We start from the raw sequence: 11,437 nt of genomic DNA, 5'->3' as shown, positions 1-11,437 counted from the left end.
GGGGCTACAACCCCCATGCTAGCTGGGGGTGATGGAAATTGTAGTCAAACCTATCTGGGGGCACCCAGGATGAGGAACTCTGCTTTGCAGATTCTTTGCTGCATCACACACAACTTCTCTGGGGCTGCATCCATCATCCAGAGAGCACCCGGAACAAACAAATGAAGCTGTCCTTCCTTCTCACCCAGGAAGACCACAGCAAGGGGGAGACCAACCTGGCCCCCTCCATCATCCAGAGAAAGAACAGCTGCAAGCCGCTAGTCTTGTTCCACCCTGCCAGGCAGAACACCTAGACCAAATTTGAAACCAAGAACCGGTTCCTGCGTTTTGCTTCTTTCCTCCTCCCTCCTCCTCCCTTTTCCTTTTGTGTCATGTCTTGTGTGAGCCCGAGGGCAGGAGCTGTGTTAGCGTCATTAAGCCTGCCCCGGGAGCCTTTTTGAGATAAGAATAAAAGAAACAAAAACGAACTTGTAAAAGTTGTATTGACAGACATCAATCGTACTAATCAAAAGAAAGATCCTGTACACACCCCAGTTTAATCCCTGTTAACACCAAATCAAAGCACGTACACAGTCCGGGCACGCCCCGACCCTCAGGTTCCTTCTCCCTGCTTCTGCCCCCCCACCCCCCACCCCACGATTCAAGCTGGTCAGACTACGGCTTCGATTTCTGGCACCTCCTCCTCCTCCAACATGCTGTATGAAGCATGGGTCTGGAACGGACGCTGCAGCGGATGGGACAGCAATTTGGCCATGCAGTTGTGCAGCTCGACGGCCGGGCCCGTCAGAGGCACCTCGTACTTGTAATTGGTGCCTTTCGCGTCCAGGTTGCTGAAAAAGGCAAAGGTCTCCTAGAGAGAAAGAGAGAAACGGAGGTGCGTTATCCGATGCAGAGCCCAGATGGTAAAAGGCGTGCAAATGCACCTGCCTTTCATGGAGTTTTGTTCCCACTGGGTATTTATTTGCTCATTAGATTTTTATTCCGCCCAATCGCCAATATTCCCTGACACCGTCCCGGAAGCTTTTAACGGATCACAACGTTAAAAGCTTCTGCTTGCTCCGCCCCAGATTTGGAAGCAACGAAACGTGGATTGCAGCCCCGAAGCGTGTGCTACAAGCGACGTGCTTGCTTTTAAAAGTTAACAGCGCCGTGCTTTTCTCATCGTAGCCCCGTGCTCTCGAGACACGAAAAGGAAGCCAAGTGAAGGGGTCCGGATTCACACAAGTCAAATAAATAGATCCAGGCACAATACTTTTTCCCTCTGGGACTCTCTGCGCTCTGTGAAATGTGGGGTCTCTCCTTCCACCACCACCCCTCGCTTTGGTCTCCGTGGTTTGCCCAGAAGACAAGCCACTGGGGTGAGTTGTGGGTTCCACTGTCACATCTACCCACAGAGGTGGGGGAACACATTTTAAGAACCCACAAACACACAGAGAGGAACAGAGGAAGGTTGCCTTAACTCAACCCCTTGGTCCATGATCCTCCAACCTTCCGCATGCAAAGCTGAAGGTTCCCTTTCAAATGAAGTACGGTGCTAGCTCTCATGGTTCTGAAATAGGAACGTCGGAAGCTGCTTTAAAGCCAGACTATGGGTCCATCTAGCTCAGTATTGTTGACACCGGCCCCGTTCAGACAACACACTAAACCAAGCTGCTTAACCACAACATGGTTAATGGAATCATAGAATAGCAGAGTTGGAAGGGGATTCTAAGGCCATCGAGTCCAACCCCCTACTCAATGCAGGAATCCACCCTAAAGCATCCCTGACAGAGGGTTGTCCAGCTGCCTCTTGAAGGCCTCTAGTGTGGGAGAGCCCACAACCTCCCTAGGTCACTGGTTCCATTGTCGTACTGCTCTAACAGTCAGGAAGTTTTTCCTGATGTCCAGCTGGACTCTGGCTTCCTGTCACTTGAGCCCGTTATTCCATACTCTGAGAGGATCGAGAAGAGATCCTGGCCCTCCTCTGTGTGACAACCTTTGAAGTCTTTGAAGAGTGCTCTCATGTCTCCCCTCAATCTTCCCTTCTCCAGGCTAAACATGCCCAGTTCTTTCAGTCTCTCTTCATAGGGCTATGTTTCCAGACCCCTCCTCTGAACACACTCCAGCCTGCCTGCATCCTTCCTTCATTCCCTTGTGGTTAAGAAGCATGGTTTAGCGTGTTGTCTGAACGGGGCCACTGACTGGCTGGGGATCTCCAGGGTTTTCAGCCAGGATTCTTTCCCATCAAGCCCCATCCAGCTGGGATCGTCTCATGCCGATGGCGCTCAGGCAGGCTTTTACCTTCCAGCTGGTTTCCTCCTCTTTCTCTTCCACGCCGTTGTGGATGTACAGCACGTCAAAGAAGTAGTAAGGGCACTGAAGCATTTTCTGCAAAGAGAGAAGACAGCGCCGACACCTGCGTGAGCGTTAACCCGAGATCCGTCTCAAAAAGCCACGTGAAACAAGCCGACAGACGTTACTAGCCTGAGTAACATTTTTACTAGCCTGATAAGAGAAGCCTGCACTTCCTTCTGGCAGCTGGTATGGAAAGGCACATTACTAGACCCTTAGCGGCCCATTTATTAAAAAAAGAAAACAGCTTTTTATCAAGTGGATTGATGCAGAAAGGACATCCTCTCCACTCGCTTGTATAAACCTCCAGATCGCCTGTGGCGAACAGATTCGTTAAATACACAGCTGGGTTTGAGGAATAAAATCCCACAAGGATTTTCATGGGAAAAGCAAGAATAAGGAGGGAAGGAGTGCCCTCTGCACTCGCCTGTATAATTTATTATTATTTATTTACTACATTTCTATACGGCTCAACAGACAAAGAATAAACCTCCAGATCGCCTATGGCGCACAGGAGATTCGTTAAATGCACGGCTAGGCTTGTAGAGAAAATCCCAGCAACGAACAAGCACGCACCTTCATCTGGTCCGTCACGGACACCGGGGGCTCACAAGCCGGGCGGCTGTATACCAAGATGGTCCTGACCACGTAAGGCGGTGGGATGGTTTGGATGTTCTCCGTGACGGGCAGCTCCGTCTTCTGTTGTCTGGATGGCAGGAGACAGCATGAGCGCGGGAGAGTTTGGTCTGTGGGTCCAGGCTGATGATCTCTTCCTGCGCAAGGCGGGCTTGTCGGCCGTGCACCACCATGGGCGGCCATTTTAACCATGCGCAGGGCACCCCCAACTGGTGGCCATTTTGTGAGAGAGCCCAGGACTCTCTCTCTCTCTCAAAATGCCACATGTCCCCCCAAAAAGGGCTGGCAGCCTCTGGGTTTACGCCAGAACAAATTTATTAGCTGTTTAGATGCCACAAATCGTTTGGAAGTTTTCCCTGCTGTGAAGCGCTTTGAGTACAACACTAGTTGAAAATATTTTTTTACTACTGTAAAAATAAAATGAAAATAAAACTGTAATTAAAATGCATATGAATAAAAGGAGCAACGCTCCGCCCTGGTAGTCACAGCAGGCAACAGTACTCCGTATAATGCAGCTTCTTCTGTTCCAATTCCAATCAGCCCTTTGTTTAGAACCTTGAGGACTAGAACCTTGTTTTTTTAAAATATGATTAAATTTGTTTTAAAACATGAAGAGAACAGGAGAAAGAAATCCCCATCTATTAATAATTCTAATAATATTAATACAGAAAGGAGGAAGCAGACTTACATGAGGTTGAAAAGACCTTCCAGATCTGAGAGAGGAAAGCTAAGATCCACCACAGCAACACGTCAGTTCCACCTACTAGTGCCACGGCCGTGTTTCCATCCCAGCCACAGCTCCTAAATCCTCTAAAACAGAAGCACGCATGGGGCCCTCCGGGTATTTCGGACTACAACTCCCATCCTCCCCTGCTAGCTTGGCCAATAGTCAGGGTTTCTGAGAACTGGGAATCTAAAACATCTGGAGGGCACCAGGTTGCATATCTTGGCTCTGAAACATAAGGAGCGCATAAGAGGAAGCCCACCTGTACTATGTACTACTACTACTACGATTAAAATTGTTCTAAAACATAAGAACAGGAGAAGTCCACGTCTACTAACATTTCTACTACTTCTGCCACTGTACCTACTACTATGAGTAAAATAACACTAAAACCTAAAGAGACCGGGGGGGGGGGGGAGTACTTTGGTTATTAATTCTACTTCTACTGATAATATGAGTAAAATTACTCTAAGGAGTAACTACTCAGAGGAGGAAGTCCACATTTACTAATACTTCTGCTACTCCTAATATTTCTTCTGCTATTGATGCTATGAGTAAAATTTCTCTGAAACATAAGCCGAGCAGGAAGAGGAAGTACCCAGCTACTACTACTTTTGCTGCTACTTCTAACATTACGACCCCCTAAACCATCAACCCACCCACCTCCGCCCCACTTTTTACTCCTGCAGCACCCCAGACACGCAGGGGTCTTTGGCGGTGGGCGGGGTGCCGTTGTTGTTGTGAAAAAGGATACTGAAGGACTTGCACACCACGGTCTCCAGGTCGTACAGACAGCTGCAGACTTCTCTGGGGTCTGAGGTGAAGCCTGAAAGCTACAGAGAAAACAGAGTCAAGATACCCGTTTGAGCTTCCGCCCCCTTCGACCTGCAACCGCAGACGAAACCATCATTTTTTAAACCGAATGCAGGAAAGAGGATTTATTCATCTTAAGATTCCTGTGGCCGAGTAGTGGGGTGGTCTATATGACCTCCAGGGTCCCTTCCAACTCTAAAATCCTGTGAACTGCTTTTATTCGTGGGATTTTATATTCCAACCCTCCTCCTCCATTGGGCCAATGATGATGAGAGAAGAGGCCCCAAGATGTTTCGGCCTACAAAGTGCTCACCTGTGCTCCAACCATTACACCACACAGCCACTAACTTCTAAATCAAGGGTGCTCAACCTCATGCCCAGAGGCAAAAACCTTATCCACGTGCATGAGCCGAACAGAGAAAAGGTGGGATATAAAAGTGAATTGTCATCATGAGGGCCGGAAACTTGATAGTACCTTGTTTTTCTCTCTTTTTTTTAAGGCATTCTCAGAGGAGCACATTCCGGGCCATTTCGCCGCATGGCGGTCTGGCGGAAACAAACCCTAAATCCAGACCTACCCAAGTGACGTCATTGTTCACTACCACCAGCGCGAATTCGTGGCTCTTGTCGATCTTGTGTTTTGTCCGGACAAACATCTCAATCATCTTCTGGGAGACGTTCAAAGCGTTGGTCTTGGACCTGCCCGAAAGAGAGAGAAAAAGCGCATGAGCCGGATTCTCTGAGGAAAGGCCGTCGCTCCGTGGTAGAGGCCCTGCGCTGAATGCAGACGGCCCCAATCCCCGGCAGCATCTCCAGGTACGGCCAGGAAAGAATCTTGCCTGAAACCCCGGAGAGACGCTGCTGCTGCCAGTCCGTGCCTGAAATACTGGGCTAGTTGTACCCAGGGTCTGACACTGTATAAAGCCGCTTCCTACATCCCTATTCAAAAATCAGCCCTCGATTTGGAACCATGAGGACTAGAAGCCTTGCTTTATTATTAAGGGAAGGGTCATAGCTCAGTATCAGAGCCTCCAGGTTTGATCCCAGACAGTACAAGTAGAGCAAGGAAGAGTTCCTTCCTGAAATGTTGGAGAGCCTTTATCACGACTCAGTAGCCACCTCGGGGATGGCATTTTGCAGTAGAAAGCGGGGTACAAATAATAAATAATAAATACCGGGGTAGAAAGACCAGGGGTCTGACTCGGTAGAAGCCGGCTTCCTAGTTAAAAACACCCTAGTATTTGGAACCATGAGGACTAGAATATTTATTTATTTTAAGGAAGCAGCGAGATCTGAAATCCTGGAGAAATGTCACCCAGAGTTGGAAGGGGCCTACAAGGCCATCCAGTCCAACCCCCTGCTCAAGGCAGGAATCCACCCTAAAGCATCCCTGACAGATGCTTGTCCAGCTGCCTCATGAAGGCCTCTAGTGTGGGAGAGCCCACCACCTCCCTAGGTCACTGGTTCCATTGTCGTACTGCTCTAACAGTCAGGAAGTTTTTCCTGATGTCCAGCCGGAATCTGGCTTCCTGTAACTTGAGCCCATTATTCCGTGTCCTGCACTCTGGGAGGATCGAGAAGAGATCCTGGCCCTCCTCTGTGTGACAACCTTTTAAGTATTTGAAGAGTGCTCTCATGTCTCCATCTTCTCTTCTCCAGGCTAAACATGCCCAGTTCTTTCAGTCTCTCCTCATAGGGTCTCTTCTCCAATCAGTCTCTTCTCCAAACTGGTGCTTTCCAAAGGGGTTGGGACAACAAGCCCCAGCAGCCCCGAACCAGCATAGTTAGAGCTCCAGATGGGATTCCAGGTCCCAGGAGCCCGCCAGCTGGACGGCCCCATGCATACCATTTTTAACCCCTCAGTGACCGCAATGCCGCCATGAACAGATCCATTCGGCCTTGATCATGTTCCTGGAGAGGGTCCCGTCCAGCCACTCACCCGTTGAAGGACTCCAGTTTAGGGTGCGACATTTCCTCTGAGAGGTCCAAGCAGATAATCTGAGAAGGAGAAAAGGAATGACGAGGGGATGTGTTCTCGTCTAGGGAGCTTTTTTTTAAATTCTCTTCGATGATTCTTTTGGCTTCCACCCTATTTTGTTTTTTACGAAGGGGCATTCCTCAATCTGTGGTCTCCTGGATGTTTCGGACTTCATTTCCCATCAGCCCCAGTCAAACCAGCCCACTCGGTTAGGAATTTAGGGAGTTGGGAATTCAAAACAGCCGGAGGACATCAGGTTGCGGGAGGCTGTTCTAGGATTAGCGGAAGAGCGGCCTAATCCGGAAACGCCCAATTTGAAGAGTAATTATTTAGTACATTATTGTGTTGAATTATTGAGTGTGGTGTAGCGATTAGAAGGTTGGACGGTGGGGGAGGATCTGGGTTCGAGTCCCAATGGGCCATGAAACTCACTGGGTGACGTTGGGCCCGTCACTGACTCTCCTCCTAGCCTACCTCACAGGGTTGTTGTGAGGCTAAAAGGGAGAGGAGGAGAATCATGTAAGACGCCGTGGGTCCCTTGCAGGAGGAGAAAAGGCCGGATATCAGCGTAATAAATAAAATAAATACATTTATATCCTCCCAGAAGACCAAGGCAGCATAAACAAACCTCCCTTGCTTTTAACCCTGCAACGACCCCCCTGTAAGGTAGACTTTGCTGAGGGATAACGGGCAACTTGGGGCATGGTTCAGTGGGAAATTTGGTCTCTCCGGCCTTAGCCTGACATTCCAACCCAACGGCCTTCTGGGTGTGTTGGGTTACAACTCCAATCATCCCCAGCTGGCTGGGAACGATGGGACTCACAGCCCAACACGCCCAGAGAGCGTGCACCAGGCTGAGCATGGCGGCTCTAACCACTAGTCCACATTGCGGGTGCAATCAGTGGTCTCCCCCAAACGTTGTCGGACTACAACCCTACAGGCCACGGGCAAACCATTTTCCTGGCCTCCGATACCCATTACCCCAGGGGATAATGGGTGTCGGGAGTCCAGGAAAATGGGTAGCTCAACCCTGTGCTACACGACAGGACATTTGAAGGCTGAGAATGGAGGAAAATACCGTTCTGTTCCCGTCACGTCCTGATTTTGAGGTCTGGGGGAAAGAAAACGCCTGTTCTGGAGAAAATCCGGATACTCACCACCTTCTCCGGGCAGTTCACCCGCGGCGTGCGGACCTGGAACTCTGCCGGCGGTGCCGGGGGTGCCCAGCCTTTGCCGTTGGACGCCGGGGCTGGGACGCCGGCGCTCGGCGGACTATCGGAGCTGCTGGCCGCCTCGCCTTCCCCTTCGCTGCGGCTGCCCACGCTGGCCTGGGCGCTCAGGTTGCGGTCCTCAGCGCCCTCCGGGTTGGAGCGGGTCCTGGGCCTCTGCTGCTCCATCACCACCTTCTCCTCCTCTTCCTCCGCCGCGCTGCTGGGCTCCGAGGTGTCCATCAGCGTCCCACAGTCCAGTGGTGAGTCCAGGATTCTTGGGATACTGGAGGGGCTTTGGCATAAAACGTCCATTTTAAGGAACAAAATGTCCTTTTAGGGAAATAGCAGGTTGTGTTTGCCTGGCGCCTCCATGCACGCACACACACACACACACACACACACACACACGCACGATTGTTTTTAAAATTGCCACGGCTATAAAAATCACAGGTGTATCAAAGCCAGTAAGCCCAGCTTCCATAAGCTGGACTACAACTCCTACTATCCCTAGCCAGCATGGGAGTTGTCGTCCAACATCTCAAGAGGATACTAGTTTGCTGTAGAAAATACTGAACTAGAATAAGGCCCTTTATTAGAACCATGAGGACTAGAATTTTCCTGTAGTTTTAGCGGGAAGGGCCTGCAAAGTGTGGGCACCTCATGGGCATGTATTTCTGAGTGGAAAAGGAGGGAAATGAAGTAAACAAATAGACAAACCCATCCCAAGTCTCGAAAACAAAAGCCTGACCCACGGATGCCAAATACGTCCTACCTAACAGATGAAGCACTTAAAGAAATTTAAATCTGAACCTGACAGCTGTGTGCCCCAAAATTAAAGAGGAACCCAGTCGATCCGAGCGCTTTAGAGCAGCCTTCCTCAACCTGGGGCGCTCCAGATGTGTTGGACTGCATCTCCCAGAATGCCCCAGCTGGCTGGGGCATTCTGGGAGATGCAGTCCAACACATCTGGAGCGCCCCAGGTTGAGGAAGGCTGCTTTAGAGTTTGCTGAGATCTGTGCCAAACTTTCTGCAGCCGTTCTGTAAGCGAGGAAAAATCAAAACACCTGAGCAGGTACGCGTAGGATCGCCCTGCTAGAAGGTGCCACGATTTTTGCAGCAGTTAAAAAAAGATCCTGGATTAATTTCAGGTGACTTTTACTTCTGAGGCTATCTCTATACCAACAGCACCCCAAATATATGCTAGTTACAAATCCCTGGCTATATCTATCCAATTTAAATAGTAAGACATAACCCTGGTCTAACATTTGTAATCATAATTTCCCTTAAGAATGAAACAAAGATCTTTTGTAAGTTTAGGAAAAAAAGTTTTGGGATGCATTTTGGCAGGGAAGGAACAAAGAGAGAAATTTATATAATTATACAGAGGACAAAGTGGGATTAGTTCAACCTTCATTTCAAATTCTAACATATACTTTATTTCTTCACCGAGGTGACTTGACCAGCAATTTTCACCAGCAAGATGAGCTTTGCAAGAGCTGAGCTGCTGTATCAAACCGGACAGCCCTTGCAAGAGCTCAGTGGACTGCCTGAATCCCAAATTTATCAACTTCTTGTTTGTTTGCAAACCACCCGGGGGAAGTTTGGAAGACATACAGAAAACAGACAGCCTGACAGCATTTAGCTGATATCACTGACGGAACCAGAAATCCTTTGCAGCCAAAAGAAACCTTGCACAGGAAAGAAATTTGCACGCCCCGAGGAAAACCCAGCAAGAAATTGAAGATGATGAGAAAGAGAAGCTTTTTGCACTAAATAAAAAAAAAAAACCAATGACGTTCTTTGCTCCATCATCAAAATCAGTTATTTTGCAACCTCCCAAAATAAATATGTAAACAGATTTTTTGCTCCTCTGTTTCCTTTGCAAATGACTCACCTGGTCCCTCTTGTTGCAAACTGAACCGAATTTTGCCACTTGCAAACACAGAACCACCAGCCAGCTGCAAAAGACCTTTATTTATTTTTTGCAAACCGAGCCGGAAATGTGTCGGAGGGGAGGAAATACTAGGACCTGCCCCGCCCCCCCCCACCACCGCAGGGGCTGCTGGGACTTGTAGTTTCCTTGCAAAAGCGAATCAGAAGCGCTAGAAAAATGCGAAATGTTCAGTATTCCCCCCACCTTGTTTCATTTCCTTGCTTTTTCCTCTAAAAAAAAAAAAAAGCATGACAAAAGCCACGCCCTCTTCAGAGAAGGGCACTCTGCTTATGCTCAAAGGAAATTGAGATTTTTATTTCTTTTTAAAAAAGGAACAAGTTGCTTGCTATCAGAAAAGGAAAATAACAGCTGCTTTTAAAAGGCTGCTGGCAGAAAGTTTGGAGGGGAATCCAACATAATTCCTACTTACAGTAGAAACATTTAAATGTATCGGATTTCGGTCAACTGAGCTCCCATTCTTTTCAATGGGTCTACTTCAAATACGACTTACGTTCAGTTTTACCTGTGCACTCTGCATATACTCAGTGTCCTTTAAAAAAACAAAACGCCCCACACCTTTCCATTGCTGCTAGGTTTTATTTTTGGTGTTTACTTCTATTTTATACTGTAGTTTTAAATTTTTAATTGTTGTGAACCACCCAGAGAGTTTCAGCTATTGGGTGGTATAGAAATATAAAATAAATAAATAAATATGCAGCCAGAACACTGTTTACAAGCTCTCTAATGTAGCGGGTAGGTCTACTCAGCCCAGGGTGACCCTATGACAAGGAGGACAGGGCTCCTATATCTTTAACAGTTGTATTGAAAAGGGAAGTTCAGCAGGTGTCATTTGTATATATGAAGAACCTGGTGAAATTTCTTCTTCATCACAACAGTTAAAGCTGCAGGAGCCCTGCCCTCTTTTAAATCTGGTCACTCTAGTATAGCTCCTGCAGCTTTAACTGCTGTGGTGAAGAGGGAATTTCATCAGGTTCTCCATATATACAAATGACACCTGCTGAATTTCCCCTTTCTATGCAACTGTTAAAGATGCAGGAGCCCTGTCCTCCTTTTCATAGGGTCACCCTAACTCAGCCCCAAGCTCAGGAAGGAACCAACGGCATGGATGCTCCCGTACTCTTCACATATTTCAACTGAGTGAGCCGCAGCTGGATTTATTTTTACCACTTCCTTATCATGTTTATAAGAAATTGTTTCCTTGTGGGGACGGGACGCAAGACAAGCTATGCAGCTGTTTTCCTTTCTTTGTGACCTATTTTACAGCTGTTTTCGATCCCTTGTGGGCGGCAGCTGGTGGCCACCAGCCCTCAAAAGCAATCGAGAACCGTCGTCGCCATTATCACCCATGCTCAAGGAACATCTTTCGCCATGAAATGGGACCAGTGGACCAGGGGAGGCAACTGGTTTGGGGCATGGACACATTGGGCAAATTGAGGGAGCCGTCCTGGGCGCCATCACAAAATGGCCAAGGTCAACCTGTCGAAAGGCTGAGTATAAGTTGGACAGGGAGCCTGAGCCCAGTGCTATGCTGAACGTATGAAAACAATAATTAGGGTGACCCTATGAAAAGGAGGACCGGGCTCCTGTATCTTTAACAGTTGAATAATAAAGCGAATTTCAGCAGGTGTAATTTGTATATATGGAGAACCTGGTGAAACTCCCTCTTCATCACAACAGTTAAAGATACAGGAGCAGTGCCTTCTTTTGTATCTGGTCAAGAGGGCAGGGCTCCTGCAGCTTTAACTGTTGTGAAGGAGAGGGAATTTCACCCGATGCAACATGCATACAAA

The 11,437-nt window shown here is 48.3% G+C and overlaps 1 protein-coding gene across 2 annotated transcripts in view; it reads right to left on the bottom strand.

The window, feature by feature from the left end:
- Window positions 1–465: 465 nt before the first annotated feature.
- LOC134413087 (BRISC and BRCA1-A complex member 1-like) overlaps window positions 466–11,437 on the bottom strand; it is a 165,024-nt gene continuing 154,052 nt past the window's right edge. Inside the window, exons 1-9 of one of the 2 annotated variants that reach the window (XM_063147160.1) lie at window positions 9,588–9,675; window positions 7,640–7,985; window positions 6,444–6,502; window positions 5,083–5,203; window positions 4,446–4,524; window positions 3,656–3,680; window positions 2,908–3,037; window positions 2,281–2,367; window positions 466–850 (exon numbers count right to left, since the gene is read on the bottom strand). In XM_063147160.1, the coding sequence (XP_063003230.1) occupies window positions 650–850; window positions 2,281–2,367; window positions 2,908–3,037; window positions 3,656–3,680; window positions 4,446–4,524; window positions 5,083–5,203; window positions 6,444–6,502; window positions 7,640–7,933 (996 nt within the window). In that variant the 5' untranslated portion in view covers window positions 7,934–7,985; window positions 9,588–9,675 and the 3' untranslated portion in view covers window positions 466–649. Of the gene's footprint in view, window positions 851–2,280; window positions 2,368–2,907; window positions 3,038–3,655; window positions 3,681–4,445; window positions 4,525–5,082; window positions 5,204–6,443; window positions 6,503–7,639; window positions 7,986–9,587; window positions 9,676–11,437 lie in introns of those variants that run through there. The other variant, XM_063147159.1, reaches the window with a different exon arrangement.

This window comes from Elgaria multicarinata, chromosome 23, assembly GCF_023053635.1.
Source record: "Elgaria multicarinata webbii isolate HBS135686 ecotype San Diego chromosome 23, rElgMul1.1.pri, whole genome shotgun sequence".
NCBI classification, from domain to species: Eukaryota; Metazoa; Chordata; class Lepidosauria; order Squamata; family Anguidae; genus Elgaria; species Elgaria multicarinata.
Note: the sequence above shows the minus strand (reverse complement) of the source record. Positions and strands in the feature narration are given on the sequence as shown.